This window comes from Rhyacophila brunnea, unplaced genomic scaffold (genome assembly GCF_057557595.1).
Source record: "Rhyacophila brunnea isolate RB1 unplaced genomic scaffold, BYU_Rbru_1.0 scaffold_7, whole genome shotgun sequence".
In the NCBI taxonomy this organism is placed as follows: domain Eukaryota; kingdom Metazoa; phylum Arthropoda; class Insecta; order Trichoptera; family Rhyacophilidae; genus Rhyacophila; species Rhyacophila brunnea.
This window is the reverse complement of record NW_028233339.1, coordinates 4964955-4985931: the sequence shown is the minus strand read 5'-3', so window position 1 is coordinate 4985931 and position 20977 is coordinate 4964955. Positions and strand designations below refer to the sequence as shown.

The 20977-nt window shown below is 33.0% G+C and overlaps 1 protein-coding gene across 3 annotated transcripts; it reads right to left on the bottom strand.

Moving 5' to 3' along the window:
* Positions 1 to 436: 436 nt before the first annotated feature.
* On the bottom strand, positions 437 to 19201 carry Miro (mitochondrial Rho GTPase). 3 transcript variants are annotated; one of them, XM_085957610.1, is made up of 13 exons: positions 19049 to 19183; positions 16967 to 17165; positions 16193 to 16401; positions 15305 to 15457; positions 14865 to 14996; positions 14118 to 14314; positions 13550 to 13739; positions 12326 to 12461; positions 11102 to 11232; positions 10300 to 10521; positions 8867 to 9060; positions 3881 to 3952; positions 1498 to 1759 (listed from the first exon to the last, which is right to left on the bottom strand). In XM_085957610.1, the coding sequence occupies exons 2-13, from the start codon at positions 17160 to 17162 to the stop codon at positions 1633 to 1635; spliced, it is 1959 nt and encodes a 652-aa protein (XP_085813736.1). In that variant the 5' UTR covers positions 17163 to 17165; positions 19049 to 19183; the 3' UTR covers positions 1498 to 1632. The 3 variants fall into 3 exon arrangements, with proteins under 3 accessions (XP_085813737.1, XP_085813736.1, XP_085813738.1); XM_085957611.1 differs by lacking the exon at positions 3881 to 3952 and having other exon boundaries at positions 437 to 1759; positions 19049 to 19201; XM_085957612.1 differs by lacking the exons at positions 1498 to 1759; positions 3881 to 3952 and adding an exon at positions 6072 to 6287.
* Between the last annotated feature and the right edge of the window lie 1776 nt (positions 19202 to 20977).

Here is a 20977-nt window from a genome sequence, read left to right as displayed (position 1 = left end):
ACAAGATATTATTTTATCTTAAATATTAGCAGCATAATCGAAATGACGATCAATAATGCATATTATTATATTATCATAACATTCAGAAAAAGATACAATGAATACATAGAAACTATGGAAAGTTGCGGAATAATTCAACAAATAACCAAATCAATCAATAATCAAATAACCCAGTGCACACAAATTAAATTATAATATATCAGTGGCGAAGGGTGGAGGTAGGCTGTTCAGATCCGACATAAATAGTGCACATAAAACGTTGTCAGTCATTCGTATTTGTTTTTATTGAATTAAGAGTACAATTTTCAGATGGGTTGGTTAGTTTTTAAAAATCAATTAAACCTTGCCTAAATAAAACCATAATAGTTTTGGTATGTTATGGGTAATTCGACAAAATAGTGCACACTTTTTCATTCATACTTATTTGTTTTCGTTAGATTAAGAATACATATTACTTATATTGTTGAATCATTTTTTTTTAAATTCATTTAGCCTTGCATAAACCCAACTATAAATAGATAAAAAATATTATCCTTTCTATGAAATGTCCAAAATTAATAATGGATATTTTTTGACTATTACCTATTATGGCGTGGTTTTCGCAGGGTTTAATTGATTTTTAAAAACTAACCAATACCATCTGTAAATTGTAGTCTTATTTCAACAAAAACAAATACGTATGACTGACAAAATTTAATTTGCATTATTTATGGCGGATCTAAACAGCCTACTTCCACCCTTCGCCACTGTAATATATAATGGTATATTCAAAAATGAGAGGACATTCTTCTATATAAGATGTAGCCGAAACATAACATGAAAGTGAAGCAACTAAAAGAATCCTGGTCTATGCAGGTTATTTTGTAGAGAACTTCCAACTCCTACTAGATTTATTTGCCAATTTGCATGATGTACGAAAAGGCAATATGTCACAAGTAGGTAAGCAGCCAATAATACAACGGTTTGGTATTTTTATTTAGTTTAAAACACTAAAAGCAATGAATATAAAAGTAGTACGCATTGCTTGAGTTATGAAATTGGAAATGCCAACTTAGCAGTGTTAATCTGGTAATCTGTACAGCTTACCAACTTAATCATATTTGATTCATTCTGTAAATACGTTCAAATGTCATAATAGAAATAATGTAAGACTTCTTTTATACGTTTCCAACTGCATGTTTTATTGATAACTGTCACCATTGAATATCAGCATACAAACTATATGGTACAGCTATCAACCCAATTTTCGTTCAGTAGTTCGAGTTCAGTATCAAGCCTACTATATTATTTTGGTTGCTACTGATTGCGCAGTTAGATAAATCTATACCTGATTCTTTCACCGTTAAATTATCTTATAGTGACCCCCTTCAAAGACCTGACGAAATAATAAATTCTTAAATCATAACAATCAGATAGATAAGCTAATCGATCATTCCATCTACGCTGCTAATACTATCAATAATTCAAAAGTAGCAAGACAAAATATCATTCGCAATACAAATTAAATACTTTTATATCTACGGCGAGAACCTTCGGTTCGTGCCGAATCAAAGTAATAAATATTTAACAGATATCCTCGGAGCAGTTCTCGATACCGACTTTACTCATTGACTCGTCTTCCGATTGAGTTGACTATCGATCCGAGGTGTTGAGGACTCGCACGACAAAGAATCCGACGACCGTCGCGGCTGCGAGACCGATTCCCGCCTTCCACCAGTTTGCATGTTCGCCGGGGATCAAACCGAACTGCTTCAAATGCCTGAAATACAAACAAACCGATTGAAATCGCCATTATTTTAATGATATATAGTTATTTATGGCAATCAGTAAAAGCTCTGCATTAATAATAATAAATGTAAGAATAAAAGCTGTAAAAAAACATTCGACTTTTGAATTATTGTCGATGGCGACAATTCAATTATTATCGATGACAGCCTTGCCTATTAATAATAATAGATGGTTACAGAAGTTGCATTGCTCCAATTAGTATATTATAATCATAGAAAGTAACAAGAATGTTGCCATTTGGGGAAAAAAGTGATATGCAGCATAGGTTATGTTATTAAAATCAATCCGGCATCCAATAAATATTATATAATTATTTTGTTAATAAAATTGTAATACCAGTGTTATAAAAAAACAGCTTTATGACAGTGTTGCCAACCGTACTATAATAATACTACAATACTATAATTTTGTAAGATGTTCCTGTACTATATCTTTTTCAGAAATAGTATATTTTTTACAGTTTGGTACTATAATAAGCATCAAAAAAGATAGCAACACTGTTTTATGACTACGAGTTATATTAATAAATTAACAAAAGAAAAGAAACTGAACTCAGAAATTCAGTTCTTTGATGTTTTAAACTAAGTACTTAATGCTATTTTGAAACTTTACACTGTTATTTTAGTTTCATTATTAATCTATGTACATGTTCGAGGAAAGAAATTATTTTTTTCCGTAAGTCTTGCATTTACATTACCAATAAAATTCTTCAAAAAAAATTATAAACTTAGTACAGTACACTCTCAGTAATCCGTCGCTCGATAATCCGACAAATACTATAAACCAATGTTATTTTTACTGGTTGAAAGCACAAAATCAAGCAATATTATTCGCTGGTATTCGTATATCAAATTCAGTAGTTCGTCGCGTAGTATACACCGCGGATGAGAAGGGTTTATTTTGGAAATAAATCCCTCATAAAATGTATGTTCATCACGAAGGAAGTAATGCACCAGGGAGGAAAGTGCCTAAGGACCGCATCACAATTATGCCACGCTCCAATGCAACCGGGACACACGAGCCGAAGCTTTTGGTCATAGGGAAAGCCAGAAATCTTAGACCATTCAAGAATATTTGCCTCACTGAACAACTGGTTGTGTCAAGTGGTTTACTGTTTGATATAATTAATAAACTTAGTTTATAAATATGTATAATTTAATGCATAAGTACTTAAATTTGATTATAAATAAAACCGTAAGTTGCTAGTATAAATTTCTAAATAAAAACTATTTTTACGAAATATTTGTTTTAATTTTTACCATGTTTTGTATGCATGCACTATAATCTGCTGCTTCCACTAATTAGACACTTGTCTGGTTTTTCAGGTGGCAGATTACTGAGAAGAGTACGGTAATTGTCACAGGTAGGTATATAATAATATATTGGTCACAGTTGGTTTATTATTGAGAAAAATTTAAAAAATATATACTTATAATTTTACATGCTCAAAAGACAAACTTTATAATAATAGGAAAATTTTGCATTATTCATTTATTTTTTGGGTTAGAAGGATATAATTATAATAAAAACGTCATAAGTACAATTAATTATTAATCGATAATATTTTTTTCTGTAATATATCAATAATAATAAATAAAGACTAAATGTATAGAAACTGGTTATATTCTCAGATTTTATAATTGTTACCATTAAAAGTTTTGGTGTAAAAACTACAAACAACATGCATCACATAAAATTTCACAAACATGCCATGCTTAGATAAGTTAGGTGGTATAATTATATTTTTATTATGTATAATTTATTGTAAAATATAATATTTGAAATTTACATGTGGGTACTTATATAACTTTAGGATTAGGAAATTATATTTAAAAACTCTTGTGTATAGTTAATCCTAATGATTTTAGTTGATTAAATTTGGTAAATTTCTAAAATTCTATGACATGCATCCTAATAAAAAATATGTAGTAAGCGTTGTTAAATAGTATTGTGCATAGAATGAATTACAACATCCGGTGGTTGGGTGTGTTTGAAGCGGTATAATGTGAGTATATCCAGGCCTAATATATTATAACAATATTATTATGAAAACACCTAACAAAAGAGAAAATAAATCGGATAATAGTTTAACCTGGAACATGAGCTTAGCCACTCGGTTGGCATTGGCCTTAGGTACAACATGTGAATCATTCGTCTCAGCGGACTGAAACAAAATAATCCTCCGTCTAAATTCATCTACTCCAATCTTTATTGTGAATTTAGCAATTATCCCCCTATTAATTCCGTCACTGCTTCTAGCCAAGAGATGTTTCCACTGTAGTCATACACTGCAGGGTAAAACATAAACAGATAGATAAATCGTGTCATTACCATTCATGACTCACTTTGCAATATTACTACGACAAAATGCAGTAAAAATTTCTTGGATAAAAGCATAGATAAATCATCATGGGTAGTATAGAACCGCGCAGTTTGTGGTAATTTTTTGCACCAATGAACCTGATTTGAATTTTGTTTTACAATTTATTTAATAGGATAATAAGAAAAGATTCTCTTCCAATATGTTCATTACGTTGAACGTTGTTTATTGAAACAGAACACTTCACTGCAACAAATTTTTTTTTGACATAACTAGTTTACTAGTTTGTCAAAAATGGATAATTTTTTATTATCAATTAGCATTGATCTGACACATATTTTTAATGAATTGTACTGTAGTGGTATATCAACAAAAACTTTCAAATGTATTTATTAATATGGCCCACTTTTAAACATCAATAAAACGTTTATTTCATTTTGCAAGTGCTATCTATGCTGCAAGTGCAAGTATGAGGGTTGTCCAAGAATTAGAGACCTTTATTATTTTAAAAATCAGGAAAAATTTATTTTTATAAAAAAAGCATACGAAATTTTAGGTCCATATTCCCACTACTTTTCAACGTAGTCTCCGTTACGATCGATGCACTTGGTGAGCCGTGGCACTAGGTCCTTCATTCCCTTGCCAAATAACTCCGGCGTCGCCGTCCTCAAAAATGTTCTCACCTCTTCCTCCACGTACTCGTCAGTCTTGAAGCGTTTTCCGGCCAAATGTTGCTTCAGTTGAAGAAAAAGATGGAAATAACTCGGCGCCAGGTCCAGGATCTATGTCATGAGCAGGATGACGGAGGACATCCCATTTGAATGAGTCCAAGATGTTCAAAAAGATCTAAGTGTTTTTCACACGGTTTTGTTTGTGAGCTTCCGTCAGCATTTTGGGCACCCAACGAGCACACCTTTGCATACCCCAATTTTGCCCTCAAAATCTTTTGTATGGTAGACTTTACTGATGTCTGGGATCAAAATTGCGAGCTCACGGACTGTCAGATGGCGATCTTCACGAACTTGATCATTGATTTTCTTCAACAAAACGTCACCAATTGAGGACCTCCTTCCTCTCCCCTCATCATGAACACTCGTTCTACCACTCGAAAACTCAGTACACCACTTCCTGACATTCCACTAGTTCATCACATTACCATAATTAGATGTGAGACGACAACGGTTTTCAACAGGGTTGACTCCCTCCCTCCTGATTGAGGCCAAATGATTGAACGCACCTCGCAGGCGGTGTGATTCGACAGCGGAGCGTCCAACTCAAACGGATGCAAAGGTCAAACTGAAGTAACTACCGAGCCGGCTCGCCATTCATTCTGGAGAGGGAAGTCTACGCTATATGCCAGTGCTGCCATATTTTGAGAAATAACATCAGCGTCGCAAAAAATGAATAAAGGTCTTTAATTTTTGGACAACCCTCGTACATAATATTATAAGATGGAATAATTGAACCTTTGTAAATATTTCACACATGGCCTGCATCAAATTCAATAGAACTTTATGATAGAATCAGTATGTAACAAAAATTTTTTTCTTCACTTCACATTTATTTATGTTAGTAGAGAAAAATGGAGACGTTTGTAAAAACAGGATGAGCTATGGTCATAAAATGGATTTCAAATGTAATATTTTTTCTAATTCAATGCATATCAAACAATTGAATTTCTTTCTTCAAGTGCATTACAAAATGAATAATAGTTTTAATACAGAGGTAGATTCTTAGATGATACCTTAGAATAAAAAGATCAATTTTGTATTTTTTCTATAACCATAATTATTATTAATTTATTTTGTGATCAGTTATAATTTAATCAGTCAGTTAATTGAAAAGATCTAAGCGATCCCCATCTAGATGTCTTCACGATTGCACGTAGCCAGAACTAATACAAAATAAATCAACGTTAACATAAAATAAAACAGCTGATGTTCCCCTCTTTGATTATTTCGATCGAATCAAAGTTTGTTTGTAACAACAGAAAGCAGCAAGTAGTACATAATACATAACTAAGTGTAGGCCACAAAAACATGGTTTATGTGAAGTATGCTGGCAAAAGTGTGTGCACAACGAGACGACTAAATAATGTACATGTAAGACTTACATTGTCCGCCGACAAATTTCTACGAACCTGTGCTTGTAAAACAATATCCACGCAGCTTGAAAACGACTGACAAAAACACATTTCATAAGAATAACATGGTTTACTATAAATTTCATATGGGTAAATTCATTTCAAATAGTGCATGCAGCCAGACACATGTAATATAATCCTTATGAATCGAAGTGACAGAATAATTTATGTATTAACACATTCGCGGACACGACGTCTATTTATAGACGTCGTATTTTGTGAGATGTGATATGACAGGACGTCCGAATGGAATACGACACGACGTTTATAGAAGTCGTATTTTGGATTATAACAGTTCACTGCTACTTGTGTCACGGTGCGAACATATTTCCATTAGATAGTGTCGTATCTTAAGGCTATACTTCAGCTGAGGCATGGTCTAAAAAGATCGTGACTACGCGACACACAGATTGTGCAAACGACGCGTGCAGAACAAAATATAATTTGTCATAAAAATTCAACATGCGTCCATTTAATGTTATGTTTATTGTTATATTAGTAATAATATATTCATTGACATGTTTTTTTTTCGAATAAATGCGTAACGTTTTGCAGTCATCTTTACATGATTTAAGAATATATTCCTCCGACGCCATGACAAAACAAATCGACGTGCTCACAAGTCGACTATCGCTCTCCGATTGGCAACGAGTCTGAAATTTCATCCCACCTATTGTTGAAAATTATTTGCCGTTTCACTGAAGTATGCTCTTAACACTTAACTCATTTCTATATATCTAAATCGAAAATTTAAAAATAAAAATTTTAATTGTATATGTGTCATATCACTAACATGTATTAGCTACCATGTGTCCGCGACTGTGTTAAGGTGACGCATCAGTGAAACGCCAAATAATGTTCAACTGTACGCGCGACGAAAATTTGTACTTGCTTCGCATTAATTGAGGGAACGTGGAGTCGGACGCACGTCACTTTGCTGCGTGATGGCGACGGGCCAATTAATTCTAAAATCGTGTAAAGATGACTAAAAACTTTACCCATTTACTTTAAAAAGCAAACATGTCAATGAATATATTATTATTGATACTAATAGAATAATAAACAGAACATAAAATGGACGTATGTTGGATTTATATGAGAAATAATATTTCGTTTGACAGGCGTCATTTTCACCCGCGACCCGCAATCCGCACATCGCCTAGCAACGATCTTTTTAGACCGTGCCTCAACTAATGCATGGCCTTAAGCAGATACATAGACCATATATTTTTGATAAAATAAAAATCAATCGCTATGATTCATTTTATTATATGATATATTTTAAGGTCTGTAATCTCAGAATCGTGAATCTTGCTCAATTTTTTGGTCCCAAAAACCCAGGATTGAAAATGAAATTAATGATGTACAATGATTTTCAACTGATATAACCTATTTTTGTGAGTATTATTGAACACTTTATACATTCATTTTTATTCATTCATCAACAGGAAGTATTTTAATAAAATATTTATTTAAAAAATTGTATAAGTACATTATTTTTATTCCCTTGCGTCATTATAATGGTGAAGATAAATTTAAATACTGTCGTATGGATACTTTGTAATTCAGGATTGAGAGATTGGAAAAAATGTACATACATAACTACAGTAAAACCTCGTTAATACGAATTCCATGGGACCGAAAATCGAAAAAAAAATCGAATTACGAATTATGAAATGTATGGGGGAAAAATATTAAAATTTTGGAAAAAAAAATTTTTGATTTTCATTAATTTTGTTTCCGATAATAGATGTGCCTACCGAATTGGGTCATAAAATGTCAGGATTATTTTTATTACCTTCATAAAATAAGTGATTTTTGATTTTTTAATAAAAGTCTGTCACAATTTTCAATGACTGGCTCATGAAATAGTGTACTTTATTACGATTTATTGAATATTTTTGTATGCCAGGGACTCTAAAATCATTTCGAATTAAAGGTATGGTTTTATATTATAAAACCATATTATGAAAATAATGTTCAAGGGACTTTTTTTTCAGGAAAATTTCGAATTATCAGTGTTCTTACTAACGAGGTTTTACTGTATTACATTTTTTAAATATTAAATTAGAAAAAAAAAAGATAATCACCGATCCTGGAATCTATTGACGTTATGGGAGTCATTTCTATGAACTGTAATTTATGATTACAGTAATGTAATGTGAAAAGAAATATTAAAATCAATCAAAATTATTATAATACTTAGAGTATCAGCTAATTCAAAAAATAATATTATTCAAACAGAAATTTAATTACATAATACTCTTCACCGGTAGTACCTACATATTATTTAAATGTTATTCTTCAAGATTTTTTCAATATAATTTTGAAAGGGGTTCGAACAGCTCCTAATGCTTACACATTTGTGATAGCCTCTAGTATGTATATTATGCAACGTCATTGAGAGCACGTGTAAGCAGGCTCAATGATCGGTAGTGGGTTTGAATCCCGTAACTACGACAAATAAGCAGGTTATTTTTTTCGATCTAAGGTATGTAGCCAATGGGTTTAACAAATGGCAAACAATCAATACCTTGGAGTGGAAATGGTGATTTACTTGTATTAACTGAAAAATTTCTCAAATATCTGTGCATTTTTAATTAAATGTAACTTACGGGAATGCGGCCATTGTTGCAAGTTTCACAAAGATATCTTTCTTCTTGTCTTTGAAGGTGTACAGCTGTGGAGGTAGAATCTTGTATTTGGTGCAGAAATCGACCGGTTGCAATAAGTAGTCTTGTCTCACAGGATCCAGGTCTGACTTTGTCCCCACTACTAATACAGGTATTTTGCTCTCGGCAAAATATTTCTGAAAAAATACAGGAATATGATTTTAATCATTCAAAGACAAACAATAACTCAATTTGATTTTCATACTCTTACGACGATAGCTTGAACAAATATACTCCGTTTACACGTGCATGGATTTACTGTTAACAGTAAGTATTATCGTGGCCATAACAAAAAAATGTATGAGTAAACATGTATTATCCTGCAGTTGGCAAGACTGCATGCATGAATCAAAAAAATTTGGAAGCTTCCGAATTTTCATGTGACAGTAGGACTTTTTCGATCTGCGCCTGTGCAGTAGAATGATAGTGGCGAGCCTGGCGGCAAAAAAATGAACTACCAACAAATTTTCAGGTTGACCGATTTTCACTACTTGTCAAATAGTACAAAATAGTACCATAAAATGACAACATCGCACAGAAAATGCACTTGTAAACATGTATTATACTGCAAGTTGCAAGATTGCATGCATGAATCAAAAAAGTTTGGAAGCTTCTGAATTTTCACGCGACAGTTGGGATTTGTTCAATATCTGCGCATCCGCAGTAGAACGATAGTGGCGAACCTGCCACAAGAAAAACCAACTACGACCATGCAGACTCATTTTGATGTTAACCGATTTTCACGATACATCGAACGATATAAAATAGTACCATAAAATGACAACATCGCGTCTAGCATACTCATGAAGAATGAGATTGGCGAGACAGTCAGCACTTTTATATATAAACAGTTTTTATCGCAATAGTTTAAAATACACACTATTGGTGCAAGTAAATCCATGCATGTGTACAGGCGCTATTAGTAATGGGATTAAATTGATTATAAATGCCATCTTTAGAGTCCCAAAAGTGTGTCAGCAAGAATAATTCAGTGATGAAGAGACAACTATTTTTTGGTAAGGCAAATATATGACAAACCCAATATCCTATCACAATACCATCTGTAAATTTGAAAAAAATTATGACTTACATGCCTGGACTATTTATACTACATAATTAAAGCAATTAAAACATGATATAAAAAAGTTACTCTACCAAATTAAACACAACATCCACCCAAATAGATAAGTTAATTATATAGACATCTGAATCAATTTGGTTGAACATAGCTATTGCCCTCCCGATTGGCATCACCAATGGCACAAGACTTTTAAAGGAAATAAAAAACAGATGCCCCCAACTTCTTACATAGTCAACATAGCGGGCCACACATTTAACATTATGAGTTATAATTACAGTGTACAATGAAGACTTACAATAAATATCCTGGCGAGGAACTCAAAGGATTTGGCGTGAGTGGTGTCGTAAACGAGACATGCGACGTCGCAGTTCACTTCGGACGGCTGGAGGGGATCAGACACCCGACTCACTTCGATGTCCTTCACCACTAAATACTTTTCCTGTGCATAAACTTGGACGGCGTTGATGCATGCGTGAATTGCGTCACTGTCCGTATCACTCATGGGATTTTTTGATTTCTGAAAACAGAAAACAATATTTAATGGTATGTAATACTTACATAATATGAAACAAAAACAGTGAATTTTGTAATTTGAATATATTTGATTCAATTAAGGTCACTAAACTAAATGTAGGTAAAGAAATATATGTTTAGTAATAATGGAATATCCTAATAATATTTTTTGTTTATTAAGTTTTAGAGATTAGTTAGCCATTCGCTCAACCAATTAGATTGATGATTGATGAGATGTGATTCAAATACACATATTAGATGAAAATAACATGTGAATTTGACCCAGCCGCGCTCTGTTGACTACCGTATTGCAGGTATGAAATAAATACCCTCTTCGTCGTCGTGGTCCAGTGCATAAGACCCTGAGCTCTCACCCGGCTCTTGATTCAAATCCTGGTGAGGTCACAATATATTATGTGGTTTTCTCAAAACCTGGGTGTTTATGTGATCGTTTCACTTCCACTACTGCAATACTGTCATTGGCCCTCATGGACTGTTGTAGTGTTAGAAAGAATATAAGTAAGTACATTATGTATATTGCATAATATATTTTTTTGTAAATAGAACAAAGCAAATCTAAATACCTTAGCCCCGGCTCCGATAAAACTTCGGCAGAATGTAGTTTTCCCGGAGTTGCGTGGACCAATCACGTGACACTGGTAGACATTTCGACTCGATTGTTTTTTTGCCAAATCCAACTTTTTCTCTCGGGTAACTAAGAGTAAATAATAATCATATTAAAGATGCTGAAAAAAACCTTTACTAGACGGAGCTTAAATATATGAAAGTAAAACAGGTGGAAACTACTGGACCAAAGTTAAAATTTGCTAAAAGCTTTGAAACTTGCATTTGTTATTAATGCATGTTATTGTTTCATCAATCAAAGTACATATGTCACATTTTGAACGTGAAAATGACGTTTGCATACTAGCCTGTGAAAGGACACTCACCGCGTCAATTTTGTAGATAGAATGGTGAACAAATACACGAAACTATAATTATTTAGTACCTATATTTAGATAAACAACCTCAAAGATTGTTTATTTCATATGTATATTTTGAATTGTCAGAATGTCTGAAATGTCAACTGCTAAAGATTGAGGCAAATAATGCAAAATGTTTCAATGCACTAACTTACAAAATATTTTTTTTTGCTGCTACCAATTCTATCATGAAATGCCATCAAAAGCTGTAATACTAAAAGTTCATAAAGTCCCTCTAGGTGCAGTCCACAATCTTTGTTTGTCATAAAGTTTGAAGTTCACATTAAAATAAACCTCTTTCATGACTTAAACATTGATTTTTTTTTTCTTAAGGCTATACCTCAGTTGAGGCACAGTCTAAAAAGATTGTGGCTAGGCGATGTGTGGATTGCGGGTCACGGGTGCAAATGACGCATGTCAAACGAAATATAATGTCATATAAATCCAACATGTGTCCATTTAATGTTCTGTTTATTGCTTCATCAGTAACAATAATAATATATTCATTGACATGTTTTCTTTTTAAAGTAAATGGGTAACGTTTTTAGTCATTTTTACACGATTTAAGAATTAATACGCCCGTCGCCATCACGAAACAAATTTACGTGTTTCCAGCTCGACGTTCTCTCTCCGAATGGCAGCGAGTCCAAAATTTCGTCGCGCCTATAGTTGAAAATTATTTGGCATTTCACTGATATAAATATTCCAACTATAAGCTGCATTATGTATGAGCAATAATGCTTAAAAGAATAAGGTTATAAATAAATTGTATTATGCAAGATAGGTGGCTATTTATTAATTTTACTTTTGTATGGCTTTTCTTACCTTGTATAGCGGCAGCTTGAGACTCATTTTCATAAACGTTAAAACCGAGATACGCTAAGTACTCGAGTGTGCGTGGCAGTTCTGTTAACGTCATTAGTGCCCAGCGACAGAGCCAGCCTTGCAATGTCAGATGACCCTACAATTCAATAAATTTAATAATCATTTAATTATTAGCAATACATAACATAATCAATGTACAGTGGAATCTCCACAACTGGAATCTATTCAACATTGTGTTAGGTCAAGAAGATTCCAATAATAAGAGTAAAATGGTGTTTATTCGTAGGTTCACGAAGATTACAAGATTCAATTAATCCAACAGGTATAGACAAGGCAAGCGTAGGGTGACTCAGGTATCGACATATTAACAAGAAAGGTCCGAACGTTAGTTTGATTCTATAATAGTGCGCATATACCATAATCATATAATATGTATCCTATAAAGTAAATTAAATGCAATTTTTGCTTTAAAAATTCATCAGTTTTGCATTATATTAGCAGATGCCAGTCGTTTTAAAGTCGTGCACAATGCATCACTGCGCTGTGATTATAATTATAACGCATATCCCAAAGTGGTGGTGCATTTGCCATTTCACAAAGTGGGTTGTAAATAGTATATATATTCTTCGTGTATTTTGAGATCTTAAATGTTTTTGTTTTATTAAATTTCAATAATAACTGTGTTTAGTAAATTATTAGTGATAATCGATGTTTAAAATTTGACTGAAATATATCAACAGGTATAAAATTTCTATAATAATTATATATAAATATAATTACTATAGTTCGAATTTTGTTGAAACATTGATGGTGGGGTATTAAAATAGGATTAAAAAATTATATTCAATAAAACCTATAAAAACATCAAAGAAATAACAATAGCAAATAATCCTAATTAGTGTAAATTTGTTCACAGTGAAATGTTAACGACTTGAAGGTAGAAACAAAACAGCAAGCAATATGTAGGTACTGTGTGAACAAACTTTGGAAAACAATACATTTTCACAAGAGTCACAGAGGTAATTAACATTATTATGGTTGCGGTGAGTGATAAGTTTCTCACGATTTAATTTAATTTACAGACTTAAATAAACCAACAGTTATTATCAACAGAGATGATGATATAAACAAGCCACATAAAAAATATCTGTAACTCCAAGGAATATTGGATGACAAGCTTTTAATGTTGGGAATACAAAACTTATCGAAATTTCGTATTCTAACCTTGTCATTGGTCGGAACAGTCTGCCGGAGATGATGCCAGGGTACTTGCGGACAGCAGGAGAAAACATTTCGGAGTTCCGCGGTGTTCAGCGCTCCGTCCTTGTCTTTATCGTATCGTTCAAACAGCTGGGTCAAGAACTGTTGACCGCGGTGTGATAACTCTGTTGTGCAGCCTGATGGTATCTTCACTCTGTAAAATTAATCACTATCAATGTCTTCATAAATGCATATTTGGTGTACTAGTTTAGTTACCCATCCACTAGCCGTTGCAACATGTTGCAGTGTCAAAATAAAAATGGGCACACATATTAATTGTATCATTGTAACATAATATTTATTTGTATCATTTAAATTTTTTTTGTATGTTTTTGACTGATTTTGGAAATTATAGATCATCATGTCATATTATATGAAATTATATAATATACTATATAAGATTTTTTTGTAAGATTTTGATGCTTTGTGGATTAATCGGTATTTAGAAATAGACGTCTCATAGAATGCCAGGTACCGACGTGCTTTTTTTGACGGCCATTTATATCGATTACATAATCAACATAATACTTACACTGGATAAAGGTATTCTGAAGACATTTGTAAACTTTCATTGTAGCCAAATTTCCTTAATACGGTCCATGTGGTTTCATTGCGACCCCTCTGAACAAATAGGCAGTGAAGGAAGAGGAAGCCTTTTAAGGTGACAGAGTCTCTCTCGATACCGTCTTGCACACTCTTTGCGAGAACCGCCTTCACCTCATCCAAAACCTTCATAAAAAGCAAATTAAAAATCATTAGTACTGTTTTACCAAAGTATGGTAAAAAACCATTCACCATTCAGATTTCTATTGTTTTAGTCAATCTTGGTTACAAAATCAATAGTCTATTATCAAAAGTCAACCGATAATTCATAAATTAGAATATTTCAATAAAGAGATCATACATATCGAAAGCAAATGTGCAAATATTCCAAATTACTTTTTGATATGAAACGCATTTATACACGTCACTACGAATTATTCCAACCTTATAAAATTTGTCAATTCTACAGAGCCTTAATAAGTATAAATAAAATTTGGTAACTCCAGCATTAGTACTGAAACATTTTAAAATTATGGTGTATTAAGAGTCATTCAAAAAAATTGTTTACAAAGTGGATTATATTACTTTTACAACATATGAGACATTCTTATCTTGTAATTTATAAGTACACACTGTATATTTAATGTTTGCGATGTAGTATAATTTACAAATTTTGTTAGAAAAGTTGTCAAATCTTCACTGTCAGCTGTCAATATGTATAAGTAAAAGTATGAACCTGCGGCTGCAAGGGACTGTCGAAGCAGCGCCTCTGGAAGTGGTTCAGTTCGTAGTCATTGAGAAGGCCATCTCCATCAATATCACACACTTTGAAGATCCTCGTTAACGCACGTCGACAGTTTTCAGTTAGCTAAATTAACATAATAACAAAATATTTCATCACACACAAATACATAAGAACTATCAATACAGGATAAATTCTGAAAGCTCATTCAAATATAAAAAAAAAATTTACATGTGAGGTCATGAATAGTTCTGGGAAATAATTATTTCTATAATGTGAGTTTACTTGTCGAGTGTTTTGAATGCAATCATGGAACTAAGCCAAATTATCAGGCAACAATTTTGATTTATGAAGAAGTATTATGTTATATTTTGCATGAAAAATAACAATGACATGTTACCAAAATTCTTTGGGGAATGACGTTTTATACTCACATCTTGTTGTTCCATGATGTAGAGCGGAGATGTGGGGTGCAGCACGGCTTTCTGGGCGTAATAAAACATTTCCGATATGTTGTGAAGCGTTTTGGCGGAACACTCGATGCAACTGTCAATTTCTGGAAAGTCTTCAGCTATTTCCAAAATGGACTGCAAAGTACAATCAGATAATTTTAATGATTTTAATACAAAAGCCTGTGTTTTGTTAAACGACTACAATGGATATGGATAATCAGAATAGACAATAATTTATTAATTAGAACAATAATTACTTAGGCCTTTCGCTTACGGAGAAACTAAAATCTGACGAGCTGGTTGCTGATGGAACTCATAAACTGGCTAATGACTGATACTTCGCACACGGTCCTACTGGAAATTATACAGACAGGAGTATTTCTCAACTTCTGTGCTACCAATTTTGGTAAGAAAATATGATCTTTCATCAAATCTACTGATATTAGCACCACTGTTTTATGGGAGACTGGGAGTTTGGCATGTCGCGTCCCAGTTTGATTCCAGTCTTGCCGTGAGCGAGCCGCCATTTAAATACATTAGCTAGATACTGACTAGAATGTTAGTTTCCGTCTCGTATTTTTGAGTATTCTCGTGGGTGGAAGGCCTTACTATTATGTAGTAAGAATAGATTGGCCAGTCGGTGTACATACATAAACATACCGGGAGAACCTGACATTTCAAAACATTTCTTTTATTTCTGATCAAAACATTAAGATTATTCTTTTAGAACTGCATATAACTTTGCTGAAGGCATGAGAATATCCAAAAAAATAGTACTTGGGTACCTAAGATATTGGTTTCATAAAAAAATAAGAATAAAATTCACGGTTGATTGTAATATGTACAAGTAAAATTAAATTCAACACTCACATGAATTGTGGAGTAGTCAATGAGATCAGCTTTATTTCCGACTAATACAACAGGCTTTCTTTGTTCTTCTGGGCATGCATCTCTGATAAGAGGAAGCCAATGGGAGCTAACCCGGTTAAGGGTGTCGTCATCATCCACTGCGTAAATAACGCAAACCACGTGCGCCTTTTGAATCTCGTCGTTTAGGTTGTCGGACGATTGCTCAGAAGCTACAATTAAGAAACAATTAAGATGTTGAAGAAAACATTCTTCTATAGAGATTGAGTCTAAACTTTAGTATGTGTACGCCCCACCGGGGGGCAATTTGAATATTTTCGGGGGCAAAAAGTCATTTTGAAAATCATTTGAAGACGAACCACAGAACAAGGATCGCACTAATTTTCTTCTGAGTCGTACATGTAACGTAATATACATATTTACTTACGAAAGTTAAATTAAAAATAGTATTGCCTATGTGTATTTTTTATTTGAAGCAATTCATTTTTTTTCAGAATTAGTTAGGTAGGTACCTAACTATAAAATTTTGATAGGGGAAATGGAGATTTTTGAAGCGTTGAAGTGGGGCTTGGCAGAAATAAGGTTGGGAAACATACGAAAGTGAAGCAAAAGACCCCTGGTCTAGAATATGCTTTAGCAATTTTGATAGGAAATACCACGGAAGGCTCCACCTTTGGTGACGACTGATATTATGACATTATGTTCACAGATTCAGAAAGATGGAACATAGACAATAAAATTATATGATTGCACATAGCATAGGTATAGATAACTTACATGAGTAGTCCACAATATTAGTTGGGACTTGCTCCGGGGTGACATCGGCAGGTATAGTGATTTCCTCCGCTTTTGCTGGGACATCTTCGGCGAATTCCTCACTCACCAAAGAGAGGATAAGCGAAGTCTTACCGACCCCTGGGTCTCCCACCAACAAGATGCGAACTTGCCGCCGTATTGAGCTGCCTGTCACCATCTTCTATAAAGTATTACCATATTATGATCACACACACACATCCTTTACATTGTTTGTATTGTATTGATAAATAATTAATATACACTGAACTCCGCATTTACACGGTAGATACGTTCCACGCGATAACCGTGTTAAAAAAGTATACACTAAAATACTTTAAAAAATCAAAGGTAACAAAAATTATTCACTATGTTTTAACACATTCTGGCCAAATTGGTCTCCAACATGCATTTAGAGTTGATGGCTTTGCCGCGCATTTTTTCGAAATCGTGTAAAAAAAAAACTGTGTAAAAAGGGAGTTCAGTATACATGGATGATGTTTACATTAAAACCTAATTTTTTTTTTTAAATGGACAAATTTCACATTATGTACTAGAAGAAATAAACATAAAATAAAACAGTTATATCGAGGGTATACTGACAGAACGCATTAACTCAGTTTTTGCTGTTTTTAATGCCAAATTGTATTCAATTTTACGGTCTACGTCCTGGTAAAACGCACAAAGGCATAGGATATAATGGTGAGAAAATAGAAACATTATTTAATCATATTGTTATTTTTTTATTCTGATAGAAAGCATGATAATGACCTAATGCGTTCTGCGTATACAAAATACAGGACTTGTAACATGTCGTATATTGTGTTTGCCATAAAGGTCAGTCTTTGTAATGTAGAAAAAATGTTTTTAAACCATAAAAAAATCTAGAATCAAAGAACGCTTTAAAAAAAAAGTCCTTTTTGCGATTATCTCAGAACTTGTTTTATTGAGTTAATGCTTTCTGTCAGTATACCCTCGATATATTGTTTTAGACTTTCATGGTTGGTTTTTATTGTATTTGGTTACTTTGTGTTATTACTCCTTCTTTCCTCACAATTTCAGGCTAGAAGTCAGGGACCATTTTCAAGAGATAATGTAGTAAATCACATTCTTAGGTATGTGGATACGAATGCTGCTCAGTGTAGAAATGGTTTCGGTACAGTTGATAACGAATGTTGCTCAGAGTAAAACAGGGATGATAGTATTGAGAGATATAACGAAGGGAACTTTTGAATAGGATTAATAATTGTCAACCATGAGAAACACAACAGCAAAGATTTTGATTAACTACTTTGTTACGGTCCACCTAAAATTAAAATATTAGATAAAAGCAATACACAAACCTCTGGCAATAACTCTATACTGAAAGCAGTGTTACTGCACTAACTCGCATCTATTTTTCACAAGATAAACAATGCTGCTAGTTTTGCTAAAACCTCTATTTTACTTTTACCGACTCTGCAAGAACTGTTTGAATCTACGATTTACATTTTACGAATTAAAGAAATATTACCACATTCATATAATATAATATAATTCAATGATTAAAAACTTAACTATATTGGAGCATGAATAGGAGAACCATCATTATTAAAAAAATTGCACAAAATATTACAAAACTGTACATAGGTACTTGCCTAATACAATAGACCAAAATATACTTGAAAATTTCAAATAATGACAACTACTGTACGAATAGAAATTGTATAAAACCACTTCATACAAAATAATTGCGTTGTGACATTTTTATGGAAGAAATTTGACAGTTTAAAAAGAAGCGTACAATTAATGACATTTCTAATTTGACGTCCTTGGGTACGTGCGCAATTCGCAATTTCCAATAAAAATACTGTTTATGTGTACAAATTTGACGTGAAAGTGTGATTATCTTAGCATTGTTATTAGTAAATACACTCCGTTTGACACATTTAATACCAAGGAAAATAGTATCACTCAATTTCGTCCTTGAAAATATTGTATAATATAACCTCCAGGAAAAGATAACAAACAATACTGGCACATATCACATAATGCGTGAAGTACTTTAATAATAAAACTGTCCCAAACCTTATAAATTTGTCTTTCTTTACGGACAAAATATCATTTCTCGTGATGCTAGGGAGCAAAATAATTTGACGAGTTCCGAAAATAAATACTGATACAAATCCCACCACCCGGCTATTTGGGGTTGCCATGAATTTGTGAAGCAGTGCTGCCAAGCAGTGTTGCCATATTTTGAAAGTGGAATTATAGTACAGTGCCATCAAAATTATAGTATTTCGGCAAAAAGTATAGTACGCGTTGAGTGACCAATAATTTTCTGCATTTTCTAAAAATTAAACGTAGGGTAATAAAATTAACGTCTTGTTTTTTTTAAACACAATATCCATAAAGGGTAATTAACGTCTCGTTTTTTTAGGCAAAATTCAAATGTTATGTCAGTGGTTTCCAAACTTTATGTTACTACGCCTCCCTTTAAAAAAAACTAATCTAGGCGCCTCCCCCCCGTATTTCATTAAATAATACAGACACCTTTTTAAATAGTCAAGAATGTACCTACTTACGAATACAAAAATGAAAAAAAAATAAACAAGGTTTTACTACTTATATTACATTAATTTTTGACGAATGTGCTTGTTTATCAGCACAATCAATTTTAATAGTAGCCAATCCAAATTCATCTTCGTTCATTGACAAATGGATTCTATCATGGACCCCACATCCTGAAGCGGACCCTCCGGGTCATTTTTTAGGGGTTTTTTTACTATTAATAAAATAATGTGAAAAGTGCAATAGTAAACTAACCAAGAACCCAGTAAATATATTTTTTGTTTGCTTCAATATATCTGGCGTAGAAATAATTTAAAAGTGGAGACATGGCGAACATTATTTTTTTGTTATTTTGATTTCCTAAGCTCTAATTTTTTATGAATGCCTTCACTTTGTCGTTTTGGTACTGTTCGGTTATACCGGAGGCAGCGGAAAACGCATTTTGAAAATAGCCGATAAACTGGATTATTTGTTAGGTTAACCTAACCAAACCTAACCTAACCTAACCTAACCTAACCTAACCCAACCTAACCGAACCTAAACTAACCCAAACTAACAAATAATCCAGTTTATCGACTATTTTCAAAATGCGTTTTCCGCTGCCTCCGGTATAACCGAACAGTACCGTCGTTTTAAATCAGTGAATGCATTAGTGGTCCTTGGATTGATTTATTCACTCAATTCAATTTTAATTTCAACCAAGTAGACAAGTTTAACAACAAAATTATTGATCCTAAACAAATTTGCCTCAAATTTCAACATTATGAATAATTTGACCCTTTTAATTCATTTTTTTACGAGATAGCCATTGCGCTTCACAATAGTATAGAAGTGAAGGATTATAAAATTATAGTCTCCATATTTTTGCAGAAAGGTTTGCAAACAACATTTTATAGGACTGTTTTTTTTGTGTAGTTTATATCTAGCGGCCGTTTTATAAACAATGCTTTTGAAAACTTCAAACCTGTGGCTACATTAATTGTGTAAAAGTTTTCGCGCCTCCCTTTGCAACACTCCGCGCCTTCCAGTTTGGAAATCGCTGTGTTAAGTAATTAACGTCACCTTTTTTTAGACATGGGGATTATTTATTTTTTTGCTTCTCACGGATTATTTTGGCGTTGTTTTTCTTCTATTGGCAACTTTTTTCCGATTTCTCAAAATTATAGTATTTTGGGCGTACTATACCTGTTTTATATCGTACATAGTACGCAGACGAAAATTATAGTACAAATACTATAATTATAGTACGGTTGGCAACACTGCTTCGTACAGTGTTGCCATATTTTGAAAGTGAAATTATAGTACAGTGTTATAGTACAGTGCCTTCAAAATTATAATATTTTGGCAAAAAATATAGTACGCGTTGAGTGACGAATAATTTTCTACATTTTCAAAAAAATAAACGTGGGGTAATTAACGTCTTGTTTTTTTTAGACAAAATATCCA

Excerpts from the sequence above, each read along its gene's own strand:
- Miro (XM_085957610.1), bottom strand. The coding sequence starts at position 17,162 with ATGGTGACAGGCAGCTCAATACGGCGGCAAGTTCGCATCTTGTTGGTG. Across the intron at positions 16,402-16,966 it reads TAATATTGTGGACTACTCAT|CTTCTGAGCAATCGTCCGAC; the intron begins GTAAGTTATCTA and ends TCTTAATTGTAG. Across the intron at positions 11,233-12,325 it reads TCAAGCTGCCGCTATACAAG|TTACCCGAGAGAAAAAGTTG; the intron begins GTAAGAAAAGCC and ends ATTTACTCTTAG.